Source organism: Pseudorca crassidens, chromosome 3 (assembly GCF_039906515.1).
Source record: "Pseudorca crassidens isolate mPseCra1 chromosome 3, mPseCra1.hap1, whole genome shotgun sequence".
In the NCBI taxonomy this organism is placed as follows: domain Eukaryota; kingdom Metazoa; phylum Chordata; class Mammalia; order Artiodactyla; family Delphinidae; genus Pseudorca; species Pseudorca crassidens.
The window spans coordinates 112,320,828-112,336,181 of NC_090298.1; the positions used below are offsets into that span (position 1 = coordinate 112,320,828).

The 15,354-nt window shown below is 40.2% G+C and overlaps 1 protein-coding gene across 2 annotated transcripts in view; it reads left to right on the plus strand.

The window, feature by feature from the left end:
- The window catches only part of CATSPER3 (cation channel sperm associated 3), a 46,960-nt gene that overhangs the window by 497 nt on the left and 31,109 nt on the right, over positions 1-15,354 (plus strand). Inside the window, exons 2-3 of one of the 2 annotated variants that reach the window (XM_067731796.1) lie at positions 499-5,030; positions 6,695-6,848. In XM_067731796.1, the coding sequence (XP_067587897.1) occupies positions 4,930-5,030; positions 6,695-6,848 (255 nt within the window). In that variant the 5' untranslated portion in view covers positions 499-4,929. Of the gene's footprint in view, positions 1-498; positions 5,031-6,694; positions 6,849-15,354 lie in introns of those variants that run through there. The other variant, XM_067731795.1, reaches the window with a different exon arrangement.

The window sequence follows — 15,354 nt, forward strand, 5'->3', positions numbered from 1 at the left end:
CGCTGACATGAGTAAAATGGAATATAAAGTAAGCTATTATTTAAAAATTGCAGTAACTGTTCTTTGAGGGAACTCAGGAATGTAGTTATTAATGAGATTAAAAGGTAGATTAAAAGAATGTGTATGTATCTATCCAAGGAACATGCCTTATAGTAGTAGGATTTAACAAGGATCATCTTTATACCCTGCCTTACATCAGAAGCCAGAAAAATCACTCTGTGTTACAATAAGCAAAGCTTCTCATCCCCCCCACTCCCCACCAACCCTGGCCCCTAGTCTGAGAAGTCATATGGGAATATGATAAGGAGGCTGAGCTCTCTGAAGCCAGTTTTCGGCTGGTTCTGTTGGCCTGGCAGGTATAGTCATTTTGCCCTGCGGGTGTGGAGTATACACGGTGGGGTGGGGGAAAGAGAGAGAAGAGTCACCCCAGACTCTGTGGCTGCTGGGAGATCCAGAGCCTGGACACTAGAACTTGTACTTCTTTGAAATTTTTAACAGGGAAAGGCAGGAAATTTTTAACAGGGAAACGCAGTGGTTAAGAATCTACCTGCCGGGCTTCCCTGGTGGCGCAGTGGTTGAGAGTCCGCCTGCCGATGCAGGGGACGCTGGTTTGTGCCCCGGTCCGGGAAGATCCCACATGCCGCGGAGCAACTAAGCCCATGCACCACAACTACTGAGCCTGTGTTCTAGAGCCCGCGTGCTGCAACTACTGAGCCCGCGTGCTGCAACTACTGAAGCCCACGCGACTAGAGCCTGTGCTCTGCAACGGGAAAGCCATCGCAATGAGAAGCCCGTGGACTGCAACAAAGAGTTGCCCCTGCTCACTGCAACTAGAGAAAGCCCACGCGCAGCAATGAAGACCCGACGCAGCCAAAAGTAAATAAGTAAATAAATAAATAAATTAATTAATTAAAATTTTTTTAAAACAGAGGAAAAAGCAAAGCCATGTGTTTTTATAAACTTTTTCCCATATTATAAATTTGGGAGTTTTTATACATTTTATTACCAAAGATTTCTAGCTCAGTGCTTCAAAGTTTTCTACATGAATTTTTAAACATGAAAAAGTGTAGACATATTTTAAAATAGAGTAAAATAGGGCATTCAACCCTTATGTACTGATCACCCAGATTTAAGTTACCAAGATCTTGCCAGTTACATCATATAATCTCCCATTTCCTTTTTCTTTGCTAAAGTATTTAAAAGCAAATCCCAGATAGCATGTCATTTTGCCCCTACATCCTCCAGTAAACATCTCTAGAAAATATGGTCATTTTCTTGTAGAAACCAAAATGCCATTATCACACCAAACAAAATAAACTATGATTTCTTGGTGTCACCTAATACCAAATCAAATTGTTCTGAAGGTCAAGAATGTCTGTGGACAGTAATTTTGTTCTAATCAGTGATTCACATGAAGTTCACCCATCACATCTGGTTGTTGTGTCTCTTTCAGCTTTCAGTCTAGAGCGAGCAAGCCTCCTGCCCTCATTCCCTCTTTCTCTCCATATCAGTGACTTACTGTAAAAACCGAGTCCTGTAGAATATTCCACCTTCTGGATTTGTTTGTTTGCTCCCTTGTGGTGTCACTTAAATTGTTTCATTGTACCTTGAATGGAAACCTTTCCCTCTATTTTGAATGTAAGTCTGAGAGGCTTAAAAACTATTAACCTGTACTGTGTATGGCACCGTGGAGAGAGCAGGGTACAGCGAATAATTGCAGTTGTCAGGACCTGAGAATGTAGCTACTAATTAGCATCTATGTGAGGATTTGACATAAGGTCCATGTTAAGGGGTGTCGCATCTGCTGGAACTCATGAACTTTAGAGAATCAAAGATCCCATATCAGAAGTCTGTGGTAATACTCCTTGTGGTAAATTCCAACAGAATGAATCCCCAGACTTGCTCTAAGTAACTGACATTTCAACTTAAAAGAGACATTGCCAAAGTTGGAGGCCCCAACTTTCCTTCTGTTCCAAATCTTTGTGATGACAGTGGTTTCTCTGATGTGGCAAGCTTTGGTTTCCCTCTATTTTCCTTTTAAATGATCACTGGAGTAGAGGGGGTTTAAATAGCTATGACCTTTGACCCTTTGCATGACCTCTATAGATAATAAATCAGGGCAGCACGTTTGACAGTGTCCTTTTCTAAAATGAAGTTAGTGAAAGTTCTGAAAATTGTGGTTACTCTCTGACGATAGAATTTAGGACATCTTTAGATAAATAGAATAAGCATGATTCTTTATGTTTTTGCTTGAGACAAAAAGCAGCAGCACGTATGTTGCATATGGACACACACCTGACCTTCGGCAGTGTGCTGAGGTATTGGACTACTAGTGTTAATGTGGAGCAGTCTGTATACGTTCTAATACAGAGTTTAAAAATATACTAGTTGAACTCTATAACTTTCAGTTTTGTAAAATTTCTGCAAAACAGCAAGAGGTGTAATAGGGTTTGGATATAATGTGTGAACTTTGTGTTTCAATTCTAGTTACATGTAACTAGGAATGACTCCTGGTCAGAAGACTAGAGTCACCAAGCTGCCGTGCCTACTGACTGTGTGCGGCGGCTAAGGTGGTGCTGCTCAAGTCAGGGAGAGTGTAAGTTGCTGCTAAAAGGGCAGAAGAGGTGGCCCTTTAGCTTCTCATCCAGGGTGCTTGTCCCGCCCACCTATCCACAAGAAGATACGGGTGATTTCAGTAGGCCTGGATAAGCTGGTTACTTCTGAGTCCACTCATCAGCTGGAGTTCCAGTCCCAGACTAGATTTCTTCATCAGTGACTTCAGAAAACACATTCAGGGACTTCCCTGGTGGCGCAGTGGTTAAGAATCTGCCTGCCAATGCAGGGCACATGGGTTCGAGCCCTGGTCTGGGAGGATCCCACATGCTGCAGAGCAGCTAAGCCCGTGCACCACAACTACTGAGCCTGTGCTCTAGAGCCTGTGAGCCACAACTGCTGAGCCCATGAGCTACAGCTACTGAGCCCCATGCCACAACTACTGAAGCCCGCACACCTAGAGCCCGTGCTCCACAACAAGAGAAGCCACCGCAATGAGAAGCCTGTGCATTGCAACGAAGAGTAGCCCCTGCTCGCCACAACTAGAGAAAGCCCGCCTGCATCAACGAAGACCCAACACAGCCAAAAATAAATAAACAAACAAATAAAAAGAAAACACATTCAGCTGTGGTTGGCTGTGCTGATACTGTACACCAAGAACAGCTGGTCTCTTCTTGACTGCTTCCAGCTAGCCATCTTTCCTCACCCCTCCAAGCATCGTGAAAGAATTTTTTACATTCTTAATCTCTTCTTCATTTCTCCCCAGAAGTGTGCTTTGGAGCTTAAGGAGCGGAAGCATAGTAGTGTATCCTTGGGATTCCTGGAAATAGAATCCCACTAGGCTCAGCTACTTGAGTGAGCGTAAGGATCCCTGAGGTACATTCACATAGCACAGATTTACCGAGGGCCTCCTATATGGCCCGGCGGGATTAGGCACATTGTTGAATTGGGGCGGGTGGAAACAGAGATGGGGAACTGATTCAGGCTCTCTCTGAGCAGCTGCTCCAGGAGGCCACTGTCAGGGTGTGGGCAGGAGCCCAGAAGGCGTCAGGGGGCATATGACCAAAGGAGGCAGTAGGAGGAGCTTGATCCCTGAGGGAAAGAATATAGACTAAGACGGTGAGGCCAAGGTTTGAAGCCTGGGGACATTAATCAAAGTGTTTCTTAAAGCTTTGCTGTTGATGATTTTAAGTGGAGAGATTGGTAAGATGTTATTTCCCAGTTCAGTATACCGCTTGCCTACAAGAGTATTTTTCTTTGTGAGATGGTCGTGTTCACTTGTTTCAGAATGCCTGGGGCAGTGGAGGTGGTGACGTGGTCACCTCCTTTTATTATGGCCCAAGGAATTAAGGTTCCAGGAATTTGACCAATTTGGCCAACTAAACATTTAATTCAACACAGGGCTACCCAGAAGCCTCTGTCTTGATTTGCCTTGGAAGCCAAAGGGGCTAGGAGAAGGAGAATGAGAGAATATATTAATCCCAAGAATTGAACAGAGCAAAAATCCCTATTGCTCTTGTACCTAAAACATCTCTACCCCAAGGCCCGTCCCTTACATTCTCAGGTGGTTTGTATGTGCACATTCTGTGTCCCCAGTTAGCCAGTGCTGGGCATGGATAACTTCTTTTTTTGTTTTTTTTTTTTTTGCGGTACGCCGGCCTCTCACTGTTGTGGCCTCTCCCGTTGCGGAGCACAGGCTCCAGACGCGCAGGCTCAGCGGCCATGGCTCATGGGCCCAGCCGCTCCGCGGCATGTGGGATCCTCCCGGACCGGGGCACGAACCCGCGTCCCCTGCATCGGCAGGCGGACTCTCAACCACTGCGCCACCAGGGAAGCCCCAGGCATGGATAACTTCTGCTCTTCCTGTTTCTTGGGTTCTAGCCCCAAAGCCATCAAAATCTTTCCTTGTCCTTCCAGGTGTCTCCAGTGCTGTGCCCTGGCTGTGTGCTCTTGCTCTTAGAAGCCCAGAGAATTTTGCTTTCCCCTCTTCTATGACCCTTAACCTATTTTAACACATTATTAAGGGCCTCTGTCTGTCAGTTGGGGGCACTTCCTGAAGGAGGGGCTTTTGTCTGGCCTCTCAGCTTTAGCCCAGAGCATCACAGTTGCACGGTGCTTGTGACTCTTTTGCTGAACAGAGGTGCTCGGTCTCCTTGGGAAGAGAGGATCTGTGGGTAGACCAATGGGGAGCTCTCCCCTCCAGGGGCCTGCCGGCTAGTAACATACCGGAATGTCCAAGAGTGACTTCATAAAGCAACGATGCCCTCTGTGGACACTCCTCTGAGGCCTCTTGGAATCTAGATGCTGAGGAGATTCCTAAGCAGAGATTTTCTGTTGGATGGTAAAAGCAAGGAATAAAAATTGAAAATTTGGAAAATGTCTCAACACTTTTATCATCAGAACCACACAAGAGTCCGTCCTAGCTCACTGTTTGAGGATGTGTCGCCGCTGTTCTATGAGACGTTATGGAAATCTCAGTAAATACTCTCTATTTCTCTTTCTTGTTAAGAAGTGTGCAAATGGCAGTGTTGGGTCTCGTAGCCTCTTCCCACAGGCACTCATCCACTTCGCAGACTGAGGGGCTCGTCCTGGATAATCTGATTTCTCCAACTGGTGAGGCTGGTGAAGTCTCAGCCAAACAGTTGTTTCCTCGGCTTTCCTGTCACAATTGGCTGTTAATCAAGCGTTCAGTCGCACCCTTATTTGACCTGTAGACTGAATGACTAGTTTGACTCCATTTTGTTCTTTTTTATTCCCTACTATGTTAGATAATTTGAAGCCTTTTTTTTTGGGTAATAGACCTGATTTCAAATCAGATAATGAAAATTATATATCTTGTTTTTAATAGGTTATAAAAGTATATAAATCTATATTTTTTTACTGTGTGAGACTGGGTTCACTTGTTACATATAATGGGGAAAAAGTAATACATACTCTCTGAGAAAAATTGGAAAGCACAGATGAACATAAATAAATAGGAAAAAGGATTACCTATAACCTCACTATCCGTAGGCAGACAATATCAACATTTTGGCATACTTCATGCCGAATTTTTTTCTACCTATTTTGCACAGTTGAGATAATTTTGAGTAGAGAATTCTTATCTTGCTTTCTTTCTGTTTTGCTATCCAGTGGCTCATAAACATTTTTCTAAATCATGAAAAAGGCATAGACATGTTGTAGTGTCTGTATAATATTCCATGAAATGGATATGCCATGATTTGCTTAACCTGTCTTTTTTTGGTTAGACTTTTAAATTGTTTCCAAATTCTCACAGCAAATATTGCTGGGATAAACATGTTTGACTAAAGTCACTGTTTGCATTTCAGATTGTATTCTCTTGGGGTAGATTCCTTGGGTCTGAGGATACAAACAGAACTAAGGCTTTTCAGAAAAGTTGGTCAGTTTACATTCCCCTGGCAGTTTATGAGACTGCTCCGTTGCACTACACTCTTGCCAGCACTAAATGTTATCACATTTAAGCCTTTGTTAATTTTATAAGCAAAATTACTGGTTTTACTTAATTTGTACCTCCCCAATTAGTAGTGCTACTGAACATTTTGGAGGGAACTTCATGCCATTGTATTTCTTTAATGAGTTGACTGTGTGTTTGCCCATTTTTTCTTAGGGTGGTCAGTTTTTTATGATTGATTTGTAAGCACTTGTATGGCTGATTATTTGATTAGCAGTTTTCCCTACTAGACTGACAATATTTAGTTTTGCTTACCTGTATCCCAAGTGCCTACTGTATTGCCTGGCATGTAGTAGTCATTCAATAAAAACTTGTTGAATGAATAAATGAGTGAGTTGAACAGTAGTTACTTAATAAAAATTTGTTGAACGAGTAAGTGAAGATGGTGCTTTGTTTTGCTTGAGGTGGAGTGGTAACCATTCTTTTTCACAGGTCTAGAGAGGAGGAACTGAGCAACTGAGTGGGGACAGACCCACCCAGTAATCGTCATACATATTTCAGTGGTCATTAAGTCAGCATTGCATTGCAATTTTAAAGTATATATATATGTAGATTTATATTCACAGAAGGGCGAAAGCAGACCTTTGTCCCTAAAACAAAGTGTGCATTATGCATTACCTTACAACAGAGCTATAAGATAATCATACCTCTTATTCAAATTTTTGACAGGAGGAAAGATACTCAGTGTCAGGCATTTGTGAAGAGAGTTATAATGAGTCGTCTCTTTAAGATAATTATGATTAGCACCGTCTCAACGAATGCCTTTTTTATGGTCTTGTGGACTGATTATAAAACAAGATACAACTTGTTCAGACTTTTTGAGGTAAGCAGACAAAATGGGTCCATTTTCTTCTGTTTTACCTGTTTTATTTCTGAAAATGTTATAAGATTTTTAAGGCATTTTGTTCAAAAATTTTTTCTGTAGAAGATTCTAAGGACTATTAAAATATACTCTAATATCTGGGAAGATGGTGGCAGCAGTAGTAGCAGTGACATGGTTTTTTAATCTCCCTGAATCCCCTCTTAAAAAAACAGAGCAACTAGATAGCAAAACCAAAAACCCATGGACAGGATTTATATCAAAACTAGTTAACAAGAGATCCTTACCAAGAGCCACACTGCATAGTATTAGCATCTGTAGGAGAGGAAGCAGAGGGAAGTCAGTAAGTATTCATTGGAAAGTATGATGGGCTGGTGTGAGAACAGCAGTTGATATTAGGAAGGGTGTTACCTAATCAAATACTGGGATCGCACAAGAGGTTCCCGAAATTTATGAAGGGGCTAGAACAGTCCAGACCCAATAAACTTTTAAAACTGACTCTCCATAGCTCCTTTCAAGGACAGTGCTCCACACTTAGGAGAAGTATTGGGAGTGGAATGAAAATTGAACAGGTTAGAGACCCAAAGATGAAGGAAGAGAGGTTCTGATAAAATTGGAAGAGGGGAACAGCACCAGGAAACCTTAAAAATCAAGCAACCACATTTTAAATCAAGAGGGAATATTTGAAGTTAGAATCACATTTTCTCAAAGTCCAAGAAAATTAATTTCACATAAAAAAGTGCAATAGGAAAAGATTGAGGTAAAATCCCATACAAAATTATTATAAGAAAAAAGAGAGTAAAGTGGAAAATAATATCATTGTAGATAATGAAAGCCCGCCACAAAGACATGTTCACAAAACAGATAAAAACTGTACCGTATTATTTCAGAAGAAAGTAAATGTTTAAGAAAATGATGTTAGATAGGAAAGAAAAGAGTGAGGTGACAAAAGTCAGAAAATAATTAGAAATAAAAGGAACTCATTTCAAAAATGAAGACTGAATTAGACTAAGAACAATTAGATATAGCAGATAATAGCTTAAGAGAAATTAAGAGAAATATAAGATAAAGTGGGGGAAATTCTTAAACATCAGTAAGAAATGAAGAGATAAGGATTCAAGAGAAAATGATGAAAATTGAAGATTGGGGAAAAATGATCCAACTTAAGGATAATAGGAGTCCCTGAATTTGAAACAGAAACAGAAACAAAGTAAAGGAACAGAATAAACACTAAAATCTAGGGACTTCCCTGGTGGTCCAGTGGTAAAGAATCCACCTTCCAATGCAGGGGACGTGGGTTTGATCCCTGGTCAGGGAACTAAGATCCCACATGCCACAGCACAACTAAGCCTGCGCACCACATCTACTGAGCTCGTGCACCTCAACGGGAGAGCCTGCATGCCGCAAACTACAGAACCCATGTGCCCTGGAGCCTGCATATCACACTAGAGAGAAAGCCCACATGGCGCACTAAGATCAACATAGCCACAAAAAAAAAATCTAAAATCTAAGAAAAGTTACCTGAAATAAAAGAATTGAAACTATATTTTGAAAGTTGCATATTGAGAATATGGACTTATACAACAAACACCAGAACATATTCTACTAAAATTATTGGACTTTAAAGGAAAGAGGTGTGGGGGAAATTATAAGCATCTAGGCAAAGTGGCTTATAAGGAAAAGAAAATTAATTATTATCAGACTTTGCTATAGTAATGCTTTATGCTAAAAGAAAATAGAGTAAAACATTTAAGATACTTCAGGAAAGAAAATGTGAACCAAGAATTCTAGATCCAGCAAAACTGACTTTCAAGTATAAAGGACATAGACAAACTGTCATCAATGTTAAAAAGCTTCGCTAATATTGTTCCCATGAGCCCTTCCTTACAAATCTAGTAAAGAATAAGTTTCAGCCAACCAAAATGACTAAAGAAGTATCAACATTAGGACTGGCAATGGACATTAAAAATATGATTATTTATAGAACTAATCATAATTATGGGTGAACAAGGAGATAATGTAGCACCTAATGAATATATCCTCTGACAGTGAAGATATAGTATTGATTAAAAATGGGTAAGAATGGGGAGAGTCAATGCAAAAACAATTTTTAGCCATTTTCGGAAATCAGCTTTGTGGTGATGCTATTAGTAGTAGTATTCTGAGACTGCTGTGTGTGTAACACAAGGATAAAGCAGATGGGTCATTATGGGACAGTTTAATTCCATTATCCTCTGTGTTCTTGAGAACCAGGCTACTCATGGAAGAAAGGAGATATGGATGTAATATAGACAAAGTTAAGTGAAAGCCCTGTAGTTCTGCATTTAAATTGGAAGTATCAATATAAACTACTGAAATATTTTACCTTTATCCATTGAAAAATCTAGAACAATGATCAACTTAGCAATTATGCATCCTTAGTGACCATAATGTGATCGTTTTTTAAATTAATTAATTTTTGGCTGCGTTGGGTTTTCGTTGCTGCATGCGGGCTTTCTGTAGTTGTGTCGAGTGGGGGCTACTCTTCTTTGAGGTATGCGGGCTTCTCATTGCGGTGGTTTCTCTTCCTGCAGAGCACGGGCTCCAGGTGCGTGGGCTTCAGTGGTTGCGGAGCATGGGCTCGGTAGTGGCGCACGGGCTTAGTTGCTCCGTGGCATGTGGGATCTTTCTGGACTAGGGATCGAACCTGTGTCCCCTGCATTGGCAGGCAGATTCTTAACCACCACGCCACCATGGAAGTCCCATAATATGATGTTGAAATACCATTTCTCACTAAAAGAAACTAGGAATTCTTAGAGAAATGGCTGATTGTAGAAAATACACCAGATGAGCTAGGAACATCTTGTTGTACACATAGCAAGGAAGCTATCAAAGATTACTGGGGTCATGTCAAAAGGGCTCAGGGGACAACTTGAAGAGGCTCCTACTGGCCAAAGATGGGAAACTTTGAGCTCAGTAAGGATAATAATTACAGTGGATTTTGAAATTCATCAAATAATCTGTAAACTTATAATTATACTAAAAAAGCTAACAGGTCACTTTTGGTTGGTGACAAGGACCTAATACTTTATCTCAAAAATTGTTGAATTAAGGGAAAAAATCAAGTATTACTGACCTTTCTTATATGAACTGTATTACTGAGTAACCACATAGTAGGTAAGGGGAAACATGTCTTTATAGAAATATCCTAGTTAATAAGTGAAAATGAAATGATAGAATATCACAATTTTTCAACCCCCAATGAATTATAGGACTTAAGCATTTTGACCATTAGTGACTGCTTCCCTCATAAAAAGAGACAACGAGACATTATATGCCTCCTATGAAAGAACAGAACCTATAATCTTTTTTTTAATTTTTTATTTTATTTTTGGCTTTGTTGGGTCTTCATTGGTGCACACGGGCTTTCTCTAGTTGCGGCGAGTAGGGGCTACTCTTCGTTGCGGTGCACGGGCTTCTCAGTGCGGTGGCTTCTCTTGTTGTGGAGCACAGGCTCTAGGCATGCAGGCTTCAATTGTTGCAGCACGTGGGCTCAGTAGTGTGGCGCGCGGGCTCTAGAGCGCAGGCTCAGTAGTTGTGGCGCATGGGCTTAGTCACTCTGCAGCGTGTGGGATCTTCCCAGACCAGGGCTCAAACCCATGTCCCCTGCATTGGCAGGTGGATTCTTAACCACTGTGCCACCAGGGAAGTCCCAGAACCTATAATCTTGCCAAAAAGATCAAACGTGAATCTGATCAAGGCTTTTCATCCAGCTGCCTATTTTCAGGCAATAGAGGACAGAGGAACATGAGTGTGCAGTCAACACGATCCAGACTGGGAAATTCTGCAAGTCAAGAAAAGTTTCTATTGATAGCTTTTTTTCTTGTGTAAAGACCATACATTCTTGTTTCTCTGCATGTCTCATGATTTCTTTTTTTGAGGGTTGAAAATTGGACACTTTAAATCATATAAGATTGGAAACTCTGGAAACCAGATACTCCCCCCTCCCTAGGGTTTTATTGTTGTTGCCATTCCTTTTTTTTTTTTTAAAGTGACTTTCCTGAACTGTTTTGATAAAGTGTATATTCTTTGTCATGCGTGGCCACCAAAGTCTCTGCTCAGTTAGCTTAATGGTCTGCTAATGATTGAACAGAGTATTCCTTAAATGCCTGGAACAAATAAGTCTCCCAGCCTTTGCCAAGGCATGTATTTAATGCCTCAGCAGTTTACAAGTCTGCCTTAGCCTTCATTCGCTGCTTGCAAAGAATCTTAAGATTAGTTAGAGGTGACAGATCAGGGCCTTCTCAGTACTTTCCTGGTACCTTCATCGGGATCCCTAAGAGTCTTAATAACTTCTCAGTTTTATAGTTAGCCAGGGGCTTTCATACATGTTATTTTCAATGATCTCAACAGCCACCCTGGAAGGTGTGTATTAATAACACTATTTTACAAATGTTGTAAGGAAGCCCATCTGGTGGACTTAGGATTTCAAAAAAAAAAAAAAAAAACCCAAATCTAAAGAACTAAAGGAAAGTATGAGAGCAGTGTCTCACCAAATAGAGAATATGAGTAAAGAGAAATTATTAAAAAGAACCAAACAGAAATCCTGTAGTTGAAAAGTACAATAATTGAAATGAATTCACGAGACGGGGCTTCCCTGGTGGAGCAGTGGTTGAGAGTTTGCCTGCCGATGCAGGGGACACGGGTTCGTGCCCCAGTCCGGGAGGATCCCACATGCCACGGAGCGGCTGGGCCCGTGAGCCATGGCCGCTGAGCCTGCGTGTCCGGAGCCTGTGCTCCACAACGGGAGAGGCCACAGCAGTGACAGGCCCATGTACTGCAAAAAAAAAAAAAAGAATTCATGAGAGGACTTCAACAGCAGATTTGAGCTAGTGGAAGAAAGAATTAAAGAAAAGAAAGATAGGTCAACTGAGATTTCCAGTGTGAGGAACAGAAAGTAAAATGAATAAATAAAAATAAGCAGAGACCCATGAAACACCATCAAACATAAAAACATGCATGCAATAGGTGTCACAGAAGGAGAGGAGAGAAAAGGTAGAAAGAATATGTGAAGAAGTAATGGCCAAAAACTCCCCGAGTTTTATGAAAAACATTAATCTGCACATGCAAGAAGATCAACAAACTCCTAGTAGGATAAACCCAGAGATCCACCTAGACACACTATAAACAATTTGTTGAAAGACAAAGACCAAGGGAGAATTTGAGACCATCAACAGAGAAGTGATTCATTACATAAAAAGGATCCTCAATAAAATGAATAGCTGATTTCTCATCCGAAGCCACAGGGGCCAGAAGGCAAGCGATGTCATATTCAAAGTGCTGAAAGAAAGACTGTCCAACAAGAATTCAACACCTAGAAAAAACTGTCCTTCAGAAATGGAGAGGAGAAAAAGAAAACTGGAGAGGAGTAATGTCAGTGAAAATGCAGAGTAGGTAGCTCCAAGAGGCCACCTGTCCACAAAAACACCTAAAAAGAGGGCAAAACGGTCAGAACTCTGGAAAATAGCCAAAGGTTTATAGTAACTGAGTGAACACTGAATCAAGAAAGGGGCAACTTAAAAAAGGTAGGAAAACTTTGTAGCATTTTTACTTGTCTTTGGCCCACACCCCTCCTCAGCATGGTGATGGTTCTGAAGGTGGCAGCCTGTGTTCTCCACGTGGGACCCTAGTCCCTGGGTCCAGAAACAACAGAGAAGATTTTGTTCTTAAAGAATTGTCTGTTTTGACCTATCTGAGGGGGCTGCCTGAAGGACTGATCCAAAGCTTCTCTTTGTTTTGGATAATCTGGAACTTTCTCAGGACAAAAAGGTGGCTATGCAGAGGGCATTTCTCAAAACCACTGAAAAGCAAATGAATGACCCACTGCCACCTGGAGCAAAAAAATAACACTCGAGGCAAACAATAGATATGCTGAAAGCCTGAGAGGACAATCCAGGGAGAGAGATTCTTTGGAAAAAGAGGACATTGAAAAACTCCCATGTATGCCATACATTCACAGGACAAGACACATGCTTAGGAAATAACTGAGAACATCCCACGCTTTCACTGTGACTGATCTTTAGGCTCAGCAGAAGCCCAAAGTGAATGCTAATGTACAGCTGTAAGTGGCCTGGCTCAGCATTGAAGGAGTTCCTCAACACAGAGCCATCTGCAAAGACTAAGAGAGTTTTTCTTCTCCCTCCCTTCCTCTCTCCTTTTCTCTTCCTTCCTTCTTTCCTTCCTTACTTTCTTTCTCTCTGTCTTCTTTCTGCTTCCCTCCCTTCCCTCTTTTTGCCTGAGGCATTTAAGAAAATCTCTGTTTACTAGCTGACCAGAAACTACAGAGGAAGAGACTTCAGAGACCATACATTACAAAGAATACAGTCTTTACAAAAATTGTTTAGACAAGTCACTAAACAAACAGCTACTACCCACAAAAACAAACCCTGAGGAGAGGGAAGAATTTGATTTCCAGAGTTACCACATTGTACAATTTAAAATGTCCAGTTTTCAAAAAAAATTATGAAGCATGCAAAGCAACAAGAAAGGATGGCTTTTACACAGGAGAAATGAACAGAAACTAGTAATGGGAATTACTAGACAGAGACTTAAAGTCAACTATGTAAAATATGCTCAGAGACCTAAAGGAAACCACAGGCAAAGACCTAAAGGTAACCAGGAGAACAGTGTTTCAGGAAATAGAATATATCAGTAAATAGAAATTATAAAAAGGAATGAAACAAATTCTGGAGCTGAAAATATAATAATTAAAAAATTCACTAGAGGGTTCAAGAGCAGATTTGAGCAGCCAGAAGAAATAATCAGTGAACTTGAAGGCAAATCACTTGGACTTATTCAGCCTGAGGAGCAGAAAGAAAAAAGAATGATGAAAATGAACAGAGTGTAAGAAACCTGAGGGGCGCCATCAATCATATTAACATACACATGCATTCCAGAAGGAGAGGAGAGAGAGAAAGAGGAAGAACGAATATTTGATGAAATAATTGCCCAAGACCTTGCAAATTTGATAAAGAATATATACATCCAAGAAGCTCAGTGAATTCCAAGAAGGAGAAACAAAGAGAACCACACTGAGACACATTATAATCAAGCTATCAAAAGTCAAAGACAGAATCCTGAAAGCAGCAAGAGAGAAGCAACTTGTTACATATAAGGAATCCTCCATAAGATTAACAGCTGATTTCTCCTCAGAAACTATGAGGACAGTGGCAGTGAAATGACATATTTAAAGTACTGAAAGAAAAATATTGTCAACCAAGAATTCTATATCTAGCAAAACTATCCTTCAAAAAATGACGAAGAAATTAAGATATTTCCAGATAAACAAAAGCTGAGGGAGTTTGCTTCTGGTAGACCTGTGCTACAAGAAATGCTAAAGATAGTCCTTTAGGTGGAAATGAAACTAGATAGTACCTTAAGCCCTATGACAAAATAAAGAACACTGATAAATGTAACTACATAGGTGAATATAAAAGCCAGTATTGTATTTTGGGTTCATAGCTCCTTTCTTTGTCTGTATGGTTTAAAATATGAATGCATAAAACAATAATTATATAGTTAATGGGCACTCAGTGTATTCAGATGTATTTTGTGACAACAGAAACATGAAGAGGGGAATGGAGCTGTGTAGGAACAGAATTGTTAATATACTATTGAAGCTAAGGTCATATTAGTTAAAAATGGATTGTTGTACATTTAAGAGGTTGATTGTAATCTCAAGGATAACCACCAAGAAAATAACTTTAAAAATGCAGAAAAAGAAATGAGAAAAGAATCAAAATGGTACACTACAAAAAAACCCCCAAAACACCAAAGAAAGCAGTAATGGAGGAACTGAGGAACAAAAAAGATGTGACATATATTAAACAAACAGCAAAATGGCAGGAGTAGTTTCTTCCTTATCAGTAATTACTTTAAATGTAAATGAATTAAACTGTCCAATTAAGATAGAATTGATTCTTAAAAAAATCCAAATATATGCTGTCTACAAGAGATTCACTTGAGATCCAGATACAAATAGGTTGAAAGTGAAAAATGCAAGAAGGTATTCCATGCAAATAGAAACCAAAAGAGAGCTGGGTTGGGTATACTCATATCAGACAAAATAGACATTAAAGTAAAATGTTACAAGAGACAAAGAAGGACATTATGTATTGACCATAGGGTCAGTTCATCAATAAGATATAATAGTTTTTCTCAAGTACCTATGGAGCATTCTACAGGATAGACCATATGTTAGGCAACAAAACAAGTCTCAGTAAATTAAAAACTATTGAAATCATACAGAGTATTTTTCTGACAACTATGGAGTAAAGCTAAAAATCAGCAACAGCAGGAAAACTGGAAAATTTCCAAATATATGGAAATTAAACTACACATTCTTAAATAACCAATAGGTCAAAGAAGGAATCACAAAGGAATTTAGAAAATACTTTAAGAAAAATGAACATGAAAATACAACATAATGAAACTTATAGGTTGCAACAGAAGCAGTGCTCAGAGTGATATT